The following is a 24582-nucleotide window of genomic DNA, read 5'->3' as shown; positions in this document are numbered from 1 at the left end:
TATTTTGTCAAAACAAGCAGAAAGTTTTATTAATCATTCAAATCGGATGCTCAGTTCTCTCATAAACTGCCATTTTTTGCACATTTAGCCCGGTATCTCCAAAACGGCTGGACCTGCTTTTGCCAAAAACTAATAAACACTTCTACCCATCATTACTTACACATTAATCGGATGTTACATTTTCTTAAAAACTCGATTTCTATTTTCTGTAATCTTTGCTCCGTATCTCCGTAATGGCTGGACCTCCTCTTGCCTAAAACTAATCAGTACATCTCCCTATCAATAGGATTAGAATGTTTTTGATTTTGGTTGATCCGTGTGCCTGTAAACCTTAGAAAAAAAAAATTTGCTATGTGTGTGTATGTGCGTTTAAATTTCAAAATTTTTTTTAAAAAAAAAACAGAATTTTCAGTTTCATTACTGCGTGGGAAGTTACATCAATTGACCTTAATGCATTAAGACATGTACCACTAGTTTTCTTTCTATATGTTTCTTATGTATACAATCATAATTCTTATTAATATCAAAATTAAGGACATTTCATATTTTGCAGCAAAAGATTTTTCGTTTCAGTTGTATATCAACTAACACCTTCAGGAAAATAATTTTATTATACAGTAATTTAAAGAGTGGTAAAAAGGAAACAGAGTTCTTACAAATTACAGTTATCACTTAAGAAATTGAGGTTTTTCTATATTTCAACATTCTGTATTGTTTAAAATTACATTTATTTTTATAATTATTCAAATATTCAATTATTTTTTCATTTCTTTTCAATTATCTTTTCATTCAAAATTATCATATTATATACAATACTCTTAAAATATTTGTACTTTGCATTCAGATTTAATCTACATACAAATAATATAAATATATATTTAAAAATATCAATAACTTAGGATATTTGCAAATTATCCCAGCATGTATCACATACTCTTACAGGTTTATTTCCGCTCTCTTCTAAAACAGCAACTTTGTCAGAGCAGTTGTGACAAAATATGTTTCCGCACTGACGACAATGATGCTAAAATATTAGGATATAAAAATAATTATCAATTGTTTAATAAATATTTCCAACTATACAATATTGCAAAATAATAGATTCATTATTCATCAGATTCAATAAGAGACAAATTTACCGCAACTGTTTATCACCTAAATTAATTAAAATGTGCTTTATTAAGCTTGTTATATAAAAAGTTGAATTGACCAATTTATTATCCGATTTTTATATTTTAAGCGTCACTTTAGGGTCAATGTAGCCACAAAAGTTAAAAAATAATTAGTAATAGTAAAAATACAGTATTGAAAAGAAAAAAATCCACTACAATCCAATCAAGTGATTCTAAATATTCAAAACAAGCGCTGAACAAGCTGATTTTAAGTATTTCCAGTCTTTACTATATTGAGCCTATTAAAACTTCTACAAATCATATAATAAATAATTATCACATTTACTAAATATATACACTTATTGAGCTTTTACTTGATTCGTGTCGATTCATATCAGTTTATTTTTTTTTAAATCAGAAAATTTTCGAGTTATTACATCCATACTTATTTATTTTTTTTAGCATTATTAGTTAGTTAGATTACTGTTAGATAATTCATAATACCTTTCGCCTGGTTATAGAAAATTCTTTCGAACATCCTTTACACTCTAAGGCAGTTTTATCTGGTGTCCACACTGTGTCAACGTTACTACTAGCCAGATTGGCTTCTTGCATATCAGATAATTTCAATTTCGAAACACTAAGTTGAAAACCGATTTCTTCTAAAGTTTTTTGAGAGTCCTTATACTGTTCCTTTATTAAAGTTAGCTCCTGCTCAATCTGTCTATTTTTCTACAATAAAAATCATATTAATAATTACAATAATAAATTATTCAAATGAAAGGATATATATATATATATATATATATATATATATATAACAAACACCTGTTTACTCCTCACATTTTACTGATCAAATTTATTAGTTGCATATTTATAAATATTTCTCATATTATAGAAGTTTTCATTTGTACATTTGTTAGTTTTTAAATGCCAAAATTAATACACCACCATGTATAGAAATAACTGTAGAATTATTGAAATGATTCTAAAATTCATCAAGATTTTTTAATTCTAATCATCAAGTTTAATATTAGTAGTTACAAATAATTACTTAATTAATTATTATTAATGATTAAATTCAATAATAAATACTTGATTAATTTAGATTACAACTAGATGTAAGTGGCATTTCCCCAAGGAATGTTGCATGATCTTATCGAAATGTGTAAATAATCGATTTATCAATAATTTTTGCAATCATCGCGCAAAACTAATCAACGTAAGTCCTTATCGAGTTACATTAAATATATTTTGAATTTTTTATTTTTTAATTGTTTATGGTAAAATGTCGACAAAAGATCAAAAATCAGCTCACACACTCAAACGATTAAGAATATTCATATGACTTTAAACTTTGAAAAAACATAAAATCAGCAAGTATAATTTTCGGAAGTAACGATCAGAAAATTACTGCCTTTGTTAAGTTTTTCAAAGTAAAATACATTGTTATACTTCAGTATACAGGTATTTGTACAAAACCCCCAATGTGTAAGTCATTTTGCACAAAAAAATATTTAATGTTGTTAGTGATATTTACTTGTGCTAATTCTTGTAAATCTCTGATCTGTGCTTGCAAATTAGCTATTTTATCTTTATCTGCCACACTTTCTGCTTGCAAGCATGTCCTCCATTCACGTTCTATTCGCAAATCACATTCAACTTTTAAAGTTTTTGATTCTGCATTCAACAGCTACAAAATAAATTCAAATGTATATTTTAAAAATTTCGAAAATTTTATATTACTTTTAAAGCCATCAACTCTACTAGATTTATAGACAATTCTATTTTTTGTAAAGATTAGATTTGTTTTTCATATGGTTTAATTTCGTACATGATCAAAAATATTTTATCAATACACTGGGGCCTCGCTTTACGGCCTAGATACGTTCCGCAAAACTTGGCCGTAAAGCGAAAAGCCGTATAACGAATCAATTATTCTAATACGTATTCATACAAATTCAATGGGATCGGTTCCAAATTTAATAAATATATAATATGGTTTCATCCAAAATGCATTTTATTTTTTTATTTTGTTTAAATTATAAACATATCTAACAAGAACATAAATTTTACATAAAATAAAAAACTTCAAAAACATTACATAATTTTCAAATAAAAATGAAACAACTAAAACCTACAGATCACTGTCACCATCATTTTGCGCTGGTGGGTTGAAAAATTTGTCTTGTTTGTTTTGCCTTCTTGTCTATTTTTTCCTTTAGTGATTTATAACAGTTAATGGCTGAGTTAATTCCTCGATACACATAAGCGCTACGTTCGATGTCAGGATCGTTTTCAAGGAAGATGTTTATACCTTGTTCAAAATATGAAAAAACGCTCGACATGATTTTTGATGTTAGCTGTTTGGATACAACAGGTTCTGTATCTTCATCAATTGCCGGCTCTGCTTGCAACTGAATGAGTTCCTCATATGAAAGGGGTTCCCTATCAGTTGCAAGTAGATCCAGCACATCAGATTCGTTTAAATCTTCAAAACCGAGATTGCGCAATATATCGACATAGAGAAAAAAAGCCGTTATAGCGAAACATTTTAGGCCGTATATCGAAAACGTACCTTAATTAAAGAGGGCCGTTATAGCGAAAGGCCGTATAAAGAGCGGCCGTATAGCGAGGCCTGGGTGTATATGGCAAAAATCAAATTTAAAAAAAAATTAAAAAGCTGAAATATTATATATACATTTATATTCTAGATTGAAATTAAAAAAAAAAATAGGATTTATAATATTACTGCACGAACATAAGACCCAAATATTTGAAATTGTTTATATAATAAGGGGCTATTCTGGTTTAGAGACCTGAATTTTAAGTGATTTTTGAAAGGCCGTAAAAAATGCAGCAATACTTTTACTAAATATTTTTTATAAACTACTAATTAATGTTTTAAGAATAAAAAAGAAAATTGAAAATTAAAAATAGTCAAAAAGTTCAACTTATAGCAAGTGATGAAGTGGGGGTCTCAAAAAAATTGTCACGTAAGAATACCCCTGATTTTAGCCCTCCAAATAACTCAATAAAAAAAATGAAAAATATTTTTAATCTAGAATAATGTCGCATTCGTACAAACTACGAACAAGTGAAAAAAAATCACAAAAAATCCTCGATTTTTTTAAAAAATAGTAAAAATCGGAATTTGGTGATGAGCATAGTTCATACTGATGAGAAGTTTATAAAGAAGACAGTGAAAATTACAAGTCTAGTAAAAGTTCGTATCAAAAAAGACAGTTTCGAAAAAAGGGGGTTTAAGGTTTGGCAGATGAAGTAAACAGAAGAGAATTATTGTGGTCAAGCAACTATATCTTCGAAAATAATTTAAATTATGAAAAATCCTCTTGTACATATGTTCTGGAATAGTTAAACTTTGAAAATATCAAAACAAAATATTGATTTCCTAAAATATCTAGATTACAATACTAATAGAAAATGTTACTCAAGTAGTTAAAATGCTCTCTTAGAATAAAACTTGTCTTCAAAAGTATCAAATATAAGAATTTCAAGAATGGAAATAAAAAATTAGTGAAATATATTTTTGTGTGCATTATTAAAATCTCTATGAATTGATAATGCAGTATAATCAAATCAAGTACATAATACCAAAAGTCTACCAAAAATGTATAAAGTAATTAATGAAACATAAAACTACGTTTATATTTTTTTGGGTACTGTACTCTGCACTGTACTTAAAATCTGATTTATAAGTAAATTTAAAATACATATGTGATTCAATACCTTATGTGATAGTTCTTCCGATGACTCCTTCAATGTCCTTAAACTTGAATTCTCAGTAGAGTATCTAATAAAATAAAATAAACAATAAATAAAATTAATGAAACTATAAAAAGACAGTAAAAGCAAGAAATAAAAAATTAAACACCATAAATAAAAATATGGCAAACCCAAATTATAAATAATAAACAATAATCATATAACGATAATAAAACCAAACCAATATAGACATTTAAATTTTATTCATAGTATATATTTTATATTTATTAGATTTTCATGATATACAGTATTCATTAATCACTAGGTGTAGTAGGGATATCCTTACAATTATGCAATATGAAATATTAAATATAATCCTTCGGTTTGCCAAATTTTTATTTATACATGTGCAAAAGATATATCACAGGTTGTATGCTTTTAAAAAATACAGATCTATTTAAAACAGTGATTCTCAACCTATTTGTGGTTCACACAAAGTAAGGAAATACGTAGTAGTATGAAAGACAATAAAGAATATTATATTCTTGAAATTTGGCAGCATGCAAAAATTTTGCGTTGAGAAGCACTGATTTAAAGTATAAAGCATTATTATATTTAAGGTATATATTTACATGGGGTTAACACAATAACATAATAATCGCTTATAGTTCATGTGTTGCTTTTATAGAGTTTGCATTCAAGAAGTACAGTACAATAAAACGTATCGTAATAAAATTAAACATTTTTTAACATTTGGATAAAGCATAAAAACGAAAAGGATAACACTTCGTGTATATACGGAATATATTAACGAATAAGTTTGTGAAACCGTCATATCTAAATTCTCACCAAGTATGTTCTGAGAAAAATATAAATTTATACGTATACTTCATTTACCAGAAGTACGCATCGAATAATATACAATAATACACAATTAAAAGAAATTTAAATTCCAAACTCCGATCGTTAAAATCCGGTAAAATAATATTATAACATTTTTTATGTTTATTTTACATTCCATTTCCAAAGTATTTTAGTTTATGCAAACTCATACGATAATTAGTTAATGTACTTATGTAATGCAAAATCAACTCCACAAAAGTTAAAAAAAAAATATTTTATAAAAATTAAAATGCCATAACATGAGAACAAAATGTAGAACTACATTTTTAATAATTTCTACCAAATCTTATTAGGAATTGATGTATCCCAAAAGTAAACAGTTCGGCATAAGATCATTTCATCTCAAGCAATAAAAAAAAGAGTATCATGATTACGACAAAAACCATAACACTTGTCCATATTCTCCTAGCTATTTAACTTATTATCAGATTTTTTAAACAAAACAGTTGCATCCTCCGATTTCAAAAGTTTAAGGGTGACACATAGATATTAACATTAACATTCCTTATTGCTAAATATCAAAAAGATTTATCTAATATAGTGAATTGTTACTATGTACAAAAAAAAAATACATATATGATCAACACGTAGCCGACTTATAAAATTAAAAATATTTGATAAGAAAATAAATTTTATTTTAAATTCTTAATTAAAAAAAAATATTTTAGAATAAATTGATAGTATCAGATATTTACTAATTTATTATTTGTAAATCTAAATTTTGATTTACGGTCTTAAAAATTGTCTTGTTTTCATATATCTTATCAACTAGAGCAAAATGTTCATTCAATTATGATTTTTTGACAAGGGATACGTCGTAATCAAATTAGTAAAACCTTTAAAAAAAATTACCAAAAAAATGAATGATTATAAAAACATTTGTTGAAGCCGCTTAAACTTTTTATAATAATCTACGTCTATCATATAATATTCAATCCCTTGACAGAAAATTTTAATTTTCACAAGCATTTTAAATTTTTAATTTTTCGGCAAACACCGAGAAAAATTGCTGAATTCAAAATGTTAATAAAAATGGTTAAGGTTTTGTTTTGAAAAATTATAGAAAGAAATAGTAAGGTTGCAAAGAATATAAAATTTCTTCATTCATTCCTCTTTTGCATAATCAAATAATGTTAGTTCTTTTTACAAAATGTGGTCGAAATTTCAAAAATAAGTAAAATGTAATATGTATTCTTAATACATTTATTTTAGACGACGTTATTTAAATTTATGAAAAAATATACTTCAAATCCAATTCTTATATATCATTTCGAGATGCGAAAAACCGCTTTTATCTATAGGCAATTATAGTGTTAGTAAAAATTATGAAACTCTGAACTAAAAACATAGTTTTGCTCTTTCCTATTGATCTAAATAATGAAAGATTTATCGATGAAGTTTAAAATGCAAGCCAGACAAATATATGAGTCCTACGATTAGTTAAAATCATTACAAATACTCGAAATTGAATCGTAGTCCCGCTAGTGTTGCAAATCGATCACATTATAAACGATTATAAATGATGTCTTACCAAACTAAAAAAACGTGCAATGTTTGACCAAGTACAAGAAATTACAAAGCACAAATAGTAATAGTTCAATAGAAGATGACAAAAAAAGTCCAAAAAATTAGAAATACCAAAATTAAATATGAAATGTTAGTTTCATTAATTGAAATAAGAAATATTGTATCATGTCGTAGTTTTTGGTTAATAAAACGATAACGTTAGAAATAAAGCAAAAAGAACTCAATACTAACTTGTTGTGCAACTGTTGTATTGCATCATTCAGTGATTCATTTTGAGCCTCTAATTTCGTTACAAGTTCTGTCTTGTGTTTTAATGAACTGTCACATTCCTGTAAAATACTAACTATAATTCTTATATGAATTGATATAAACATATCTAACAAACTTAACTCCGTGGTTTCCAATTTGTGAAACGCGCAAGACTAATCCAAAGATGGTGTACAGCTGTTTCCAAAATACTACTATCAAAAATAAAACAAAAATGTTGACATGATACAAAGGTTGGAAACCACTGATTTAAGTAGAAGTAATAATATTCCTTACTCATAAATTATAATTATATTATGATGTTTGATCAATCCAAAAATACACATCAATTGGAGTTATGTATTTATATGCAAAACACCATCATATTTGAAATTGCTATTTCTCATATTCTGTACTAAAAACAGAACAACTAACTATGTGCCATATTTTAAGTTTTAACAAAAAAAAATGAATTCTATTAGGTTGGCAACTAAGTAAGTACGGAATATCCTGTAATGTATTGTCCATTTTGATCAATAACTTTTTGTCATCTTCCAAGCAGCGTCATTACACCACTTTCATAAAGCTTCTGGTTTTTATTAGCCAAAAACTAAATCAGGTACGATTTGGCACCTGACAAAACTATGTGTTGAATGTGACAAAACATCCCAACCATACTCCAATTTTTGTAAGATGCAGATGTGTAATGTCAATTATGGAATAAATCACATTTCGATTTGTCAATTCAGGCCGCTTTATGTCAATTGCATTGTTTAATTTCGTTTGTTGTTCAATGTAGACATCAGAATTGATTGTTCGGCTGCATGGTAAAAAAAAGTATGGTAGAAATAGACAAATCCTTTGCAATCAACTTCAACTGAACGAACAGAGCGTTTTTCATCTTTGAGTTCAAAATCACGAGAACAAAATTTGGCAACCCAATTTGTTACAGCCGTTTTTTTAATGCTTCGTCACCATGAACAGCTTACAATTTATTATTAGCTTAAAATGACTTTTTACCTTTGCGGAAATAAAAAAACAACATATGACAAAAAATTTCAATTTGATTTTCAACCTTTCAATCAACGCCAAATGAAAGCTACACAATTGATTAAAAAACTTTTTTACTGATGAACATCTAAACTATTTTGACTACGTCAGCAAACCTAACAATTCAATTGAACCATCTGAAGTGAAAGCCGCATTTACTTAGTTGCAAACCTAATATTACCCAATATCTGATAGTCTGGCCCTTTTATATTTTTGATTATTCAACCCATGCAACTCAACAAATATAACAATTTCATTACTCCAAGCAGTAACCTTAAAAGTCTCATAACAGTGCCATTTCCAAACAGGAAAAAGTATATGTATATACTGGTCTGTTGCATTGCAAGAAGCAATAAGATATGCTTTGTTTACTGTATTTCATGTGCAATAAATCACATGTCTCTTTATTAGTTTTAATTGTCTCAAATAAATCATATAAATGGTTAAAATTAATCAGCATAATTAAGTGAATACTATTAATCAGAAAATAAAACAAAAACTCACTTCAACATGCAGTTCATAAACAAATTCATAAGTTTACCAATGTATACATATACATGTCCCTATAGATATACATGTATATATGAATATATACATATATTTAAACTTTAGTATCATTGTTGGTGTAGACCACTAGCTAGAAAATTCATTTTAGATCCTTACGTTTATTGTATGTGCATTGTCCAGTTTGAAATTCTATCATTCCCGTCCCCCAATATCTGTAACCCTTTCCACTCGGATGCGGCAAAATACATATAAGTCTCGCAATTCGCGAGTGGAAAGCGTTAGAATACTATGTAATAATAATTCTATATTATTATTATTACCATGACTAAACTGAATGATCCTTAAAACATGCAATGCGCTACATATTTTATGATTGAAATAAGTTATTCATTCGATGGACTAGTCGGTTGCGATTTATTCAAATCATTATCAGTTTTATGTTTATATGGAGGTATCGGATCACACTTTATTAATAGCTTTTTTGCTGGCTGTGGTCCCCCCTCTTTGAAGTCTCCAGGACAAGTTTCTTTTGTCGGAGTATTCATTTTTTCTAAATTATTCAAAATTTTTCCTATTTGAGACGCTTTGACTTGAAGTCTAGACACCATTTCACCTTTTTGTGTTAATTCTGATTTGCATTCCTAGTCAGCAGCAGATGGTCAGCATTAATAATATTATTATCACATATAATACAGTACAGAATTACAAAAAAAAATATATTACAAAATATAATAAAAAAAATTGAAAAAAAGCTGAACTAATTATTTATCAAAGATAATTAATAGGAGTTATTTAGTTTTAGCAAATGTTCAAAAACACTTTTTAAAATACGTGCAGAAATTTTAAAAAAAAGTGGACAAAGAGCAAAGAGTAAAATGTGCATACACTCACATACACACCCACATACTTTCTAAAATTTAAAATTACTACATACCTGCAATTTTTTATACATTTCTAAATTTATAAGCTTAATATCTTCCAACTGCCTTCGAAGGGAAACTATTGTGTCTTGTTTCTCATGAATATCTTTTTCCAATAATTTCATAGCCATTTCAGTCTCAGCTTTTAAACACATCTGTTGGAAAAATTACGTATAATTATGACTTAGTATATGTTCCGAAGCATATTTAGACATACTTGCAATTCAAGTTCCTTTTCTACTTCTTGCCGTTTTCTTATTTCAGCCATAAGTTCATTTGCATCATTAGATTGTTTGCTAGTTGTACTACAAGTATCTGATGTACCATTTATTGCATCCTTTTCTATCAAATAATACACAAAATAAATAAAAACTGTGTTTAGTTATTTGGGTTCAATATCACTGATACTAAATTTATTTAAATTTATATTAATATTCATGTATAAATTTTTATCAAATATTTTTATATACTTATACATATTATGCATGTATGACTATTACCTGAATTACTCCGTAGCATTTTATTTTCAGTTTGTAATGCAAGTAGAGCACTTTTGGCAATTGATAAATCCTCTTTCATTAATGCATTCGTAGTTGTTAATGATTCTACTTTTGCTTGAAGGTTTCCAACTGTAGCACTGTAATAAGATGAACATTATTAAATACAATATTTCTCTCTCAATATCTAATCTTCACCCATTTAAATATATGAACACATATTGAAACTAATTCAGATTATAATTTTATTCAATCCGGTAATTGTCTAGTAGAATTATAATGCAAAAATAAAAATATCATTAAATATATTATTAGATGTTTATTTTTAAGCTCAAGACAAATAATGTGTGACAACAGTGCTGATCTTACTTTAAATGCCTATTTAATTCCTCAATATAATTTTTTTGGTCTAATACTGCATTCATCTGTCCTGTGCTCTCAGCTGAAACCAAATTTATGTCTTCCTCTGGACTAGAGCGTGAACTTGATCGTAAATAAAGTGAAAAGTCTATAACACCTTGTTGGGAATCTAAATCTTCTCCTTTGACACACAGATTACAATCTATGACATTCAGGCCTACTAGCAAACCCATTATAACTATAACCTGTAAAAATACAAATTAATAATAAAGTGAAATATGCAAATATATATATATATATATATATATATATATATATTTCAAAGTAACTAGCAGCCCATTTGTCGAAATATTTCGACGAATGGGCTGCTAGTTACTTTGAAATATGTTTCAACGTCGAAAAAACTATCAAGATATATATATATATATATATATATATATATATATATAACTTTGTAATCTTACTTCATCACTCATCATCAGTGAATGCGATTCATAATATTCAGACAATGCAGTGTCACGATGTTCGACAAGTGCTTGCAAATAATCTGCCATTTTCTTTTGCATAAGTGCTAACCTGAGCCATGCACGGGCTCTTCCCATATGTGTCCTAAAATAAACAAAAACATATATCAATTGGGTTCAAAAGTAATGTCTGTAGTATCTAATATCTTGTAGTGTCTTGGGCTCTTGGTCCACCATAATGACAACATGCCAAATTCACATCTGGTAGCAAAATTTCTGCTACAACTCATTAAATAAAAAATATATCAACTCACCTAACTGTAGGTAAATCTCTGACACTTGAGGTTATATCTTGAGATTCCGGACAATATTTTTCAACGCTTTGGAGCAAGTCCCATAATTCTTTTTTGGGACCAAGCAGTCCCTGAAATTAAAAGAATATTTTTATTTAAATATGTATTAAAATAAATAATTTGTATCGAATAAAATTGAGTTATGAATTGAACTAAATAATCAAAATCTTGTCTGATAATTATAAATTGTATCATATCGTATCGTTAAATACAACTATTTAGATGAGAAAGACACCATTTGCAAGTAGAAGGCTGACCGACTTTGTGGAACAGAAATGATTAAAATGTAAGTTTTTTGTAAAGTTTCTACTAATATTTTTTATTCAGTTGTAAGTTGTGGCAATAGTATGGTTATGATTTTTTTGAACTAATAATTATTATACCTATTTTAAAATCGTTTAGGCCTATTCGAATGGAAGAATTTGTTTAAAGCGAGCGTTTTTATTGTTTTGTTTAAATACGAAAAAATAATATATAAATATGGTGTTCCAAAATTTTACCTCAATTTGAAAAACATAAAGCGGGTGCAATAACGGCTGTACCTTCATGAACAATGCGATCTTCATTCTTAACACCCAGAAACTTAATAATTTTATAAGTATATGATGCGTTACTTTTTGATATTATTACAATTTTTTTTTAGTGCTAATAATCATGATCGACGTTGTAACTGGTCAGAATATATTCTGACGGTTTATCAGTTTCAATGCCTTTGCGCAGTGTATCGTTTGCATTTCTTAGAATATTGCAGCCTCTGGCCTTATCATTCACACAAGGGCTCTGTTTTATACCTAAATATTCTGTACACTCTTGACAGTTATAATTTTAAGTTAGTCTAGACAATGCAGCGGGACAGTTACCATATATATTTAATCACCACTGTATTTCTAATAGTCTGAAGATACAATATAAATTCTATACAAAACGCACTGTTTTATACAGTGATAATAAAATTTGGTATGATTATCGTCAGATACCGACTATTTCATTACAGTCCGCTTCAAGATTTATTTCTGATGGTAGTCAGTCAACCAGTAACTGATATCTAAAAAAAAGTTAATCTCATTGACTGAATTCTACATAGTTTTTAGTAGTAGGTACTAGAGATGGGTAACTCACTCCAGAGTTATCACTCAGATACAACTCCTCCCTCGGAGTGAATCCGAGTGGAGTTGTCTCGCCGGATTTGTCATATCCGACTTCCCTAAACTGATATTAAGGAAGCTATCGCTTTCTCGTCTCACAGGCAGTTTTATGACCTTTTAGGTATACGTTTTTTTTTCCAGAAAATACAAAAATATTACTTCAAAGATACAGAACAATGAAATTGTGTTCAAGTGTGAATAGCTCCAATGTATAATTTATTGAATAGTAAGGGGTCATATTTCTAACTACGACAATCTTTGGCCGTGAATGACGGCAGTTAGGAATATAAATACCGAAAAATACATGAAACGAAATACATTCAATCTGGCTTTTCCATAGCCTGAAATAACAATACTTTAGAAAGTGTAAAATATATCAGTGACGTCAAATGTATTTAAGCAGCAAAAAATATTTAGTATTATATTATTACTTTTACACAATGATATAATTGTGTAAAAGTAATAATATGCTAATCGAACTACCCGATATAATATTAATTCTCGAATGGAAATAGCAGAAGAAAAAATTAGAATGCGGAAGTATTATTATTTGGTGAAAATATTTTATGGTAAATGTTTTGCTTTTATTACATTAAGTTTACTACATTATTTTTATATAGAATTAATCCAAAAAAACAATTATTTTCTCATCAAAAGAAAATAATTAAATTGAATTTGATTCTCAAGTTTTGCGTTTTTACTTTGGTCAACACTGTTAAAATTACGAGTCGTTGAGTCGATCATGTGGTCGACCGAAAAGTTCTACAACTAGTCATTTATTTGTGAATTTTTTAGAAAAATTATTTTATTGATGTTTTTTTAATTTTATTTTATTCATAAATTTTCATTTAAAAAAATTAAATAGAATTTGACAAATCCTTAGATGCATAAACAACGCACTATAGAACACATTTGTGTCGAGTATTTCAGTTTCAAAGTTGTCGGAGTCGTGGAGTTGTTAAGCGGATATAACTCCTCCCTGAAGCGGAGTCAAATCCGAGTCGATCCGGCTTCGGATATGATAAGCCCATCTCTAGTAGGTACGACTAAGGCTATTAGCGGCTATTAGTTTTAATCGTACCGAAAGCACATTTTTGCACAAACCTAAAAACACAAATTTTAATAAAAAAAACAATTTTAGCAATTGGTAATCATCAACAATAATACATTAATAAAAGCCAAAGATTTTCTTCTAATTTAATTGTACTAAAAATATAGTATTATTGGACTTAGGAGGTACGAATTGTGCAACCTTGCCCTACCTGTTTTTAATTTCGAAATAAATCAAATAAATATAAATTTTCGAATATGGTATGCAATCTAATAATAAAGTTCTATAAATTAAAATATATGTGGTACAGCTAGCTTTCCAATATTACCTTTTTTGGTTTCAGGCCATGCCTCAGTACGTGCTCCAAGACAATTAAAAAGTGCTGCAGAGGCAAATGATCCGAATCCAGCATACGGCCATAACGCAACGACTGCTCCAGCAATTCTTTTACGACGAGTTTGCAGATATTGACTAGATTGCTCCTTTCGATTGCAGCAGGATCGCGTGCTGAAACAGAATATGAAGAAAATAAGTAATACTAATTACTGCAACTTACAGTTTTGTAAATAAATTTATATGAATAAAGAAATGTAATCATAAAAATATTGATATTTGCAACTCACATAAAAATAGGAACAAAGTATCAAAATAGTACTATCGAAAAAATAATATAACTACGAATTTAAAAAAAGTTATGATCAACATTTGTTTTGCTAAATACGGCGTGTTTTCTTAGAATATATTTTGTATATCTTTGATGTGAATATAAGCATTATGAAAATTGTCAATCCTACGTTTGGAATCCACAATTTAGTCAAAAAAGTATAGAGAATTTCTAGAAAAACTGTGATAATTCGACGTAGGTACTTAAATCGTTGTGAATGTAACGATATATTTAAAGTTGAAAATTTCTGATATTTTACTGAGATATGTGAGCGTTGGTTTATAAAGCGATATCTAGCGTTTGCTATTCTGTAACTCTAAAATTACTATTATGTTTATCCCTCAAATCAACTTTGTGCATGTGTGTATACTTAAATAAGAGCTTTATAACATACGAAATCTTATAAGTCTTTTTTCTTTTTTTTTAAAAAAAAAACTATTTTCAACTTCCTATATCATCATTTGCCCAATGTAGCACTAAAAATTTGCGTAAATATGCTTTTGCCCGTAAGAGATATAAAAAAATTGACGTATTTGTATCCACAATAGTCAAAACTATGCTTGTTTATCTATGGGACTATATTATTTATAATATTAAGTTATTATTTGTTAGTGCTTACAAAAATAACTATTTTTGTTTGGTTACATTCCTGGGACATTTTTTATTTAGCAAATTACTAAAAAAAATTTAATTAGGATTATTCGAAAGACTGTAGATCTTTCTGTATTACTATACTATATAGAACCTGGCCAACTCTGAAGGGCAAGGTGTGCGCCTTTTGCTAGTACTGATTCAACTTTATTTTTTCATTGTCAGTAGGAATTTATAGAAGAAACTATTATATATATATATATATATATATATATATATATAATATACTAGCAAACCCGACAAACTCCGTTTCGCCACCAGATGGTTTCGTGAGAAAGGTGAAGAAATTTTTTGTTTGTTTTATATTTGAAAAGAAAAAATTTGATTTTTTTACACAACAGTAATGAATTTATTTTGTTTACAAAAATGAAGTGTTTTTTAATTGAAATTGAAGTTTGAATTGAAGTTTCATTGAAGTGCTCTTTGGTAAACCACATTTTTTGTTTTTTGGTCTGATGTTAACAGAAACAAAGCGGATGGTTTTCCAACTCGTGAACAGGCAACGTGTAACTGCTCATGTGAAGAACAATGATTTTCTAAATAATCTATTTGAAATTTATCCCGCAAACACTAAGCGATTGGCCTTGGGACTTGTTAATTGTCATTGCGAACGCAAGGCAAACTGGAAATTGCAATCGTTTGAAGTCAAACGGAAGACCAGTCGGAATCATTGGTATGTCATCAAATTGTCAGCAGTTTTTGATTGAATCGTGAAATTCAGTGCGTGTACATCATTATTCTTTGCGGCAATAATTGCTCGTTAACTTTACCAAGCATAATTCTGGTAATTCTCACTAATGTTATTACTCGATGCTATGCACCACTAATTAGCTATGAACCTTGCGGAGCCCGAGACCTTTCCAACGAATGCAAAATTGTCGAAATCGGTTCGTGCGTTCTGGAGTTATATCGTCAGGAAGGAAAAGCCGACTTATTTTTATATATATATAATATATAATGTGCAACCTAAAACTTTGGTTATTGTGGGTAATTTTTATTACTTTTGTTCGTTTAAACTTTGGAAACAGGAGCGTAAACAGCATTTTGAACTAAAATTTTCAAAAGTGCTTATTGGCTATGGATTTCGTATTGCACAAGCCTATCCATAAGGACATAAAATATAACAAAATCATTTTAAATTTTAAAATGCTTAATTAAATAATAAAAAAAGCAATTATCAAAGGATTAGAATATCAGCTCTATTTTCAAATTTATCATTCTGATTAATTTGGCCATAAACATTAAAATATATTATAAGGAGGATATGTTAACTAATATATACGTACACGTAACTAATATAACGTATAAAAATAAGAGAAAGTGTTTCGACATATGAGCAATTTTTTTAACGATTTCTTACATTAGTAGGGTTAAAAAATATTAACGTACAATATTGAACCCAATCCCGTTCCTTTTCCAGATCATACCGATCTGGACTTAACTCCTGAAGATCTAAATCCTGCAATTCTTTGAGGCAAAGCCATTCGCCGTCGACCGATACACGAAAGTTGCACAAATAAATCGTGTCCTGGGCCCCGGCCATGTCATCCATGCCGGCTTCATTGGCACTTAGTGCACGCATCTTGGCACAACACTTTCAAAAAACACTACTTGAAAAAACTATTTGTAATTGGAAATGATAGCGACACGATAAAATTGGAAATAATAGTCGCGCAATAAAATACGTGATGATAGAATAATAGTCATCACTTGTGAAACTAACTCGCGCTTTAAACTTGTTTAATAATAACGACGTTGATAAAAATAACGATTAGTATTAGTAATTATTATCTCCCAGTTCCTAATAGTTTGACACTTGCACTCCCTAAAGAACTTTTGCAGTGAGTTTCGTGATAAAGCAGACTGGCATATTGATTTTTTCAGTGGCTCCACGAAGTCGTGCCGGTACAACGTCAACCGCGCAATTCATGTGCGCTTTATATACACAACCATAAAATTTAACATCCAACTAAATAAATAGATTTTCATCATTTGAAAATCCACATATTTATCCAATCGTCCGTCAGTTCTTCCGTCGGTCTGACCATCAGGCACATTCTCAATCTAATATAAAATGCTAATGTTTTGTCGAATATATCACCAATTCCGCTAAAAACTCATTTTTTATAGAATATTCATATTTATCATCGGCTTATAGCAAAGAATTTTCGTTAATTGATTTGCGTTATCGTTAATTCGTTAATTGATTTCCATTATCATCTACATTTATTTTATTTATTGTCCCTCATAAATGTGGCATTTACGGTTTGTCGATTTTTTTAAAACCGGGTTTAAAATTTATGAAATTCGAAAACCGTTTTTAGTAAGAAATATCGGTTTTCAATATTCGAATTGAAAAATTGAAAATTACTTGTAACAGATTAATGAAAACACTATCGAAAATCGATAGACGTCCTCTGTTTTCTGCAATTCAAACAAAACTTGTAAAGGAAAGGAATGTAAACAAAATTTATACTTATTGTTAAAATCTCTATAAAATATCTGATAATTTGATGTGCATATGTCTAATGATCATTTTTGACCGCCAAATGACTTTTTTTTTTACTTTTTTCATTAGATCTCCGAAACCGCTAGACCTGCCTTCATCAATTCTTCATCTTTTCAATACAAGTAAAATGTTTTTTGAATTTTTAAAATCGGACGCTCCGTTCTCTTAAAAACCGTGTTACCGTTTCTTCTTTTCTCTTAAAAGCCGTGGGCACTTTTTGCCCCGTATCTTCGGAACGGCTAGACCTGCCTCCACCAAAAACTAATTAGCACGTCCTTATCAATACGATGAAGGCAGGTCTAGCGGTTTCGGAGATCTAATAAAAAAAGTAAATAAAAAAGCCATTTGGCGGTCAAAAATGATCATTAGACATATGCACATCAAATTATCAGATATTTTATAGAGATTTTAACAATAAGTATAAATTTTGTTTACATTCCTATGGGTTCCGTACCAATGTTTATCCGTTAGACGGCAACGCGGCGCTTACGCGCTTTGACAATTTGTCTCATGCAGTTAAAGCAGTACGATTGCTTTGAAAAAAAGTTCAGAATTTCCAAACTATGCCAAAATAAAGAACACTTTTTTTTTCAAAAAAGATAATTTTTTATGGAATTTATAGTTTCAAAAATGTTAATCGTTTTTAAAAAAATAATAATTTTTGGTACGGAAAGTTCCAGCAATTTGCTTTAAGGCACGATGTCATGCGCCCCACTAGTTTCGATTTTTTTGCGATTACTAAAACTTGCCCTACGGGAAGTTGAAAAACATTCACACGTTGCTTGGAAATTATAAACTTTTAAGTGCGACGTAGAGCTATGATAATTTTTCGGTTATTGCGTTTAATTTTTATTGATTTTGCCTCATTTAAACTTTGAAACCGGGACTCGTGAATACATTTCTAGGACCAAAGTAAAAAAACAGAATTTGCCCCAGGTTTTCAAGATTTAAGACTTTTTGTTAAACTACAAATACAACTTTTTAATATTCAGTCATATTTGAGAAGCCTTCCTTTAAAACAAAATGTATGCACTAAAGTGTGTTAGCAAGATTCATCAGAAGTTGACGCATTGAATCAGGATTTTTAAATTGTAAAATACTTAATAATTTTATTATTGGAAAATTTCGAGTAAAAAATAATACGACTCGCTGGCATTAAATTAAACTAGTTGATATTGGTATTACATGAACTTTCCAATGTGTGTAAATAATCGACTTAATCAATAAAAAATAAATTAATTTATGAGTGATTAAAAGTATTCCGAGTGGATTTATTACACATCATTGAAAACGAACGAACACGTTAACTCGGAGTATTCTCTGAAAGCAAATTTTCACAAATCATTTTTATAATATTATAATAATGCATAATTTTTATAATTGAACCAGTTTCCATAAGACTAATGGTTAAGTATGTTCATCGCTATACCAAGTAAATCGTATAATTTTAATTAACAAACGTCAAAAAACTACTCATTTTCTCAAACTTTGATGAATTTTTAAAATTAAACTACTTGTCGTGAGGCCTTAATATTTCAATAAGTTGTATAAGACCATGATATATATTAAAGCTAAACGAGTTGTCGCAGGGCCGTAATATTTTAGTATGATCTAGAAGACTATGGTCTCTATCGTCAAAAAAATAATAATAAAAATCATCAACAAAAATTTTTTAACACTTTATTACAAGAAAACGGCCCGGCCGATCTCTACCAAAAACTCATCAGCACGATTCCCAACCAATATCTTTCGAACGGTTTTTGAATTTTCAAAATCGATTCACAACTGCGGGCTATAACGTGGGCGGAATTTTTTTCACTTTTCTTATATTTACAAAGAAATGGTTTGGCTGATAGTCGCGCAAAATTGATAAATGCTAGTCCTCATCGAGGTACATCGAATGGCTTTTAAATTTTTGAAATTGGTCCAGCCGCTTTTGAGAAAACGTCGATTTACGGCAAAAAATCTGTTCACACACACACATACTTTTTCCAAATTTAAACTCATTCGATTCAGAATGACTTGAAACGTCGAGAAAACATAAAATTAGCGAATGGGATTTTTTGTGAAAACATAAACTTCTCCTTCGGGAAGTTAATAAAATAATTTTTTTTTAAAATCAAAATGACTTGTTAAAAAAATTCCAAACGAATAACATGTCTTTATTTAAAAAGCTTTTTTTTTTAAAAAAAAATTATTTCATTTTTATTTTGTTTAATTTAATATTTATTAAAAGTTTTCATATAACTTGATATTATATCAACTGGTGTTCATATCTCTTTTCGTGTGTGTTTTTTTCTGTGTTCTTTCATTAATTTATTTGTATGTACTGAAGATAGATCAAATCAGGACCCGAAACATATGATATTACAATAAGAACATTTTTCTTCAATAAAATTTGTTTAATTATTGGATGGATGCCTAAGTACAATTTTATCATATTTCACCATCTGAAAAAACCTTTCACTATATATATCTTCTATATATATAAAAATAAGTTGGGTTTTCCTTCCTGACGAAATAACTCCAGAACGCGCGAACCGATTTCGACAATTTTGCATTCGTTGGAAAGGTCTCGGGCTCCGCAAGGTTTATAGCTAAGAAAATTACTGGTGCATGGCATTGTGCCTTAATGCAAGCTACTGGAACTTCACGCACCGTAATTAAAAATTCGAGTAATTACATTAGTGAGAATTATCAGAATTTTGCTTGGTTAAGTCAACGAGCAATTCTTGCCGCAAAGAATAATGATGTACACGCACTGAATTTCACCATTCAATCAAAAATTGCTGGCGATTTGGTGACATACTAATGATTCCGACTGGTCTTCCGTTTGACTTCAAACGATTGCAATTTCCAGTTCGCCGTGCGTTCGCAATAACAAGGCCAATCGCTTAGTGTTTGCGGGATAAATTTCAAATAGATTATTTAGAAAATCATTGTTTTTTACATGGGCAGTTATACGTTGCCTGTTCACGAGTTGGGAATCCATCCGCTTTGTTTGTGTTAACGTCAGACCAAAAAACAAAAAATGTGGTTTACCAAAGAGCACTTCAATAAATCGGATAATTTGCGGATTCACTTTTATTTACTTTGAGAATTTCAACTAAAAAACACTTCATTTTTGTAATCGAAAGAAATTCATTACTGTTGTATAATAAAATCACATTCTTCCTTTTCAAATATAAAACAAACAAAAAATTGTGGCGAAACGGATCTCGTCGGGTTTGCTAGTATATATATATATATATATATATATATATATATATATATATACAGGGTGGCTGATATGTATTGCAACGAATTTTAGAACGCTATCATTTCTAAACCGCTCATCAGACAGATGACAGATTTATTCCAGTGATTGTTCATTTAGTTGTTTACAAGCGTAGAAAAGCATTTTGATTTATTGCATTCAGAAAAGTTATTCGTGATGGAAGTCAAGCGTGATAGTACGATTGCTTCATATTTGGCTGGAAAACCTAAAGTGGCTATCTTTAGAGCCCTCCAGCATTTAAATGCAAACAAATATTTTGTTTCTCGTACCATATATCGTAACCGTGATACACTCAGTGTTGCACCGCGTCCAAAAAGTGGACAAAAAAAAACACTAACAACGCCAGAAATGATCCAAAAATTGTAGGCAAAAATCGATCGAAACTCGGGTCGCAGTGGTAAAAAAAATGGCTCGTGAGCTGAACATATCGCAAAAACGGATGCAACACATATTGAAAAATGAGCTTGACCTAAAGCCACTGAAGTTCCAAAAAGTGCAAGAGCTCATCGATACACAAAAAAAGTTAGACGGGAAGGAGCCAAGGGATTGCTTCGCTTGCACGAAAGTGCCTAGTTACCGAATTTGGTTTTCTCAGATGGAAAGTGATTCCAAATCGAGCAGTTTGTGAACAAACAAAATGATAGGGTTTACTTGCCAAAAAGGTCAGCTAAACATTTACACCTTCGATTGGCCAACAGAACTCAAGCGCCGCCGACGGTAACGGTGTGAACCACCGTAACGACCGATGGTGACATTCCGCTCTTATTCATCGATCGTGGGATCAAAATAATTGCCGAAATTATCGGGAAAATGTCCTGGGTAGACAAAAATTTCGGCAGCAGACCATGAACAATCCAACAGGACTCAGCACTATCAAACTCAGCACGCGTCTTCCGAAAATGCCTTAAAAAAGAGGTTTTTCGCTTCATTTCCATCGCACAATAGCCACCAAAATCTCTGGATCTAAATTCGTTGGACTTTTGTGCCTTGGATATTTTGGAGAATAAGGTTTGCACTAAAAAATACCAAAGTGTCAATCATCCCAAGAAGGCGTCTCGTCGGGAATGGGCCAAAATACCCCAGAGCCACTTTCGTGCAGCGTGTTATGTTTTTTCTGCCGTTTGATGGCCATAATTCGTGCCAAAGGTGGCCAATTAAAACAAATCTCAACTGATTTTAAAATTTGATGTCATTTCCGACATTTTTGCTTTTGAAGAATGAAATTTAAAATGAAAATGACAAAGTTATAGCGCTTTACTTTGTTGCATTACATATCAGCCACCCTGTATATATATATATATATATATATATATATATATATATATACAATTGTGTTTTAGATATTATCCAAGGGATGTCTACAATAATACAATTCTTTTTACAATCTTCAGAAGTTAATCAATGTAATAAAGCATTATAATATATACATTATATATATATATATATATATATATATATATATTAAATATATATATATATATATATTGATTTGTGGTGGCTCTCGCACCATGGACCTGCCTTCAAGCAAACTACCATTTCTCACTCATAGGTGTGCCAGTTCAGATATAACACCTATTAAAAACCTGAGTAATTAATAATTGCAGGCTTGTTTTATTATATCCATATGTTTTGATTTACATTAATATATCATTCAGTAAAAAATAGGAAAAATAGTAGTTCATTTGGACATGAAAGCAAGAGTTACACTACATAATGTATATTACTTTTTATGTAATTGACAAGAATAAAAAGCCAAATGGTTATTTAAATACTTAAGTATTAATTAATGCCTTATATATATATATATATATATATATATATATATATATATATATATATATATATATGTATACATGTTAATTTGCAGCCAATCGTCGAAATAAAAAAAAAAAGTAAATTTCAATGTCGAACAAAGAAAATATTTATATAATATAATAATAATATAATAAAATAATATAATTATTTAGAATATTTACATATGAATATTTGATTTTTATTGATGATCTTGATTTAAACGAAATACAGTGTAATAAAAACATGCGGCTTGATATATGTAAATTTAATATTTTATTTTTTATATGTGCAGCGGCCTATGTAGGAAACAACATGTCCCATATTCAATACTAATCCTAAACAATCTAGAAAATATAACATCTGGAAGACAATCTATTAAAACAAGATATATATTTTTATATATTAAGTTGAGTGTAAACAAAAAGTAATGCTATGTTAAAAATCATAATTTTGATTAAAGTTCAGTCCATAATTATGATTTTTAATAAAGCATTACTTTTGTACAAACAACTTAATATATATATATATATATATATATATATAATATATATATATATATATTATTTTAACAGAATGTCTTCTATATTTTAAAACTTCTAGATTGCTCTGAATCAGTGGTGAATGTAGAACATGTTGTGTTAAAAATATGCCGCTACATATGTATAAACTACAATTACAAATTTATAAAAATTAACTTTCATAAATGTGAATCAGCTCAGTTATTCATTCTAATCATTTGTATGTATTTCTATGATTCTAGTAGTAGTAGTTCAGCAATTTCGTCGAACTATAAATATAAATAAACTTACCATTTTTATTGTAATGTTTATTATGTGACTTAGAGTTTCTTGAGAGTAAAAGATCTGTCCAAGATATTTCTCGTATGGACATAAATGATGATGATCTTGAAATGCTATCATTATCATTACTTTGATTCTGGACACCTTCACTATCATGAGACATTTCTATTCTTATTCAATATATGATTAACTTAATTTAAAGCATAAGAATAACGTTGAACTAATGAAAATTATCACATAATCAACTAAACATGACAACTTGACATTAAGAAATAAATAAACCTTGAAGGAAGAGACACTAGATCTCCTACCTTGTGAAATAAACACAGACAGGTTTGACACATGCCATACAAATACAATGACAGTCATGACAGTCGACAGAACACGAGTTCTTATGGAACTGAAACAATGCTGCCAATGCAAGAGAAACAAATTATAAAAGTTTATCTTCAAACCGTTTTTGAAACATTTCGAAAAAATTCGCTAAAAATTTGATTTTTTTTTTACACATGTATATAATCTTTACTAGTTCGAAATTGATTTACGTAATGGGCTTCAATACATAGATAAACTAGTGGTGTATGGCATCGTAACCTTAGGGCAAATTGCTGAAACTTCCCGTATCGTTCGAGGAATATTTGATGTTTTCAAATAGATTATTATAAATTATGTAACACTTTCTAATATTTATAAGAATTATTTAAATTGAGTTGCAAATTTAAAATTATTTATTTAAAGTATATAAGTGATCGAGCTTTAAAATTCTAAAATTAAAATTTGAATTAATTTCGATATACAAAAACAAAATTAAAAAAATATATATATAAATGAATTTTTTTTCCAAAAGCAATTGTTTTGACAACACGAGAGAAAGTTTTTTGAAACATTCAAATCGGATGCTTAGTTCTCTCAAAAACTGCCCTTTTTTGAACATTTAGCTCTGTATCTTCAAAATGGCTAGACCTGCCTTTTTCAAAAACTAATCACCACTTCTCCCAATCATTACAAATTGAATGTTTTTTGGAT

General features: G+C 29.1%; 1 protein-coding gene across 3 annotated transcripts; it reads right to left on the bottom strand.

Moving 5' to 3' along the window:
- Window positions 1–880: 880 nt before the first annotated feature.
- Window positions 881–23939, bottom strand: LOC113377062 (protein RUFY3). Of its 3 annotated transcripts, XM_026617238.1 has the most exons (14): window positions 23868–23939; window positions 23566–23705; window positions 14190–14368; window positions 11627–11736; window positions 11313–11457; window positions 10858–11093; window positions 10492–10628; window positions 10209–10333; window positions 10006–10146; window positions 7500–7597; window positions 4863–4926; window positions 2653–2805; window positions 1617–1844; window positions 881–1024 (listed from the first exon to the last, which is right to left on the bottom strand). In XM_026617238.1, exons 1-14 carry the CDS (start codon window positions 23903–23905, stop codon window positions 896–898), a joined length of 1923 nt encoding a protein of 640 aa, XP_026473023.1. In that variant the 5' UTR covers window positions 23906–23939; the 3' UTR covers window positions 881–895. The 3 variants fall into 3 exon arrangements, with proteins under 3 accessions (XP_026473023.1, XP_026473024.1, XP_026473025.1); XM_026617239.1 differs by lacking the exon at window positions 23868–23939 and having other exon boundaries at window positions 23566–23851; XM_026617240.1 differs by lacking the exons at window positions 23566–23705; window positions 23868–23939 and adding an exon at window positions 16605–17000 and having other exon boundaries at window positions 10486–10628; window positions 14190–14386.
- Between the last annotated feature and the right edge of the window lie 643 nt (window positions 23940–24582).

The sequence above is a fragment of the Ctenocephalides felis genome, unplaced genomic scaffold (assembly GCF_003426905.1).
Source record: "Ctenocephalides felis isolate EL2017-DRISC unplaced genomic scaffold, ASM342690v1 CF-g0.4_SCAFFOLD_01886, whole genome shotgun sequence".
NCBI lineage: Eukaryota > Metazoa > Arthropoda > Insecta > Siphonaptera > Pulicidae > Ctenocephalides > Ctenocephalides felis.
Note: the sequence above shows the minus strand (reverse complement) of the source record. Positions and strands in the feature narration are given on the sequence as shown.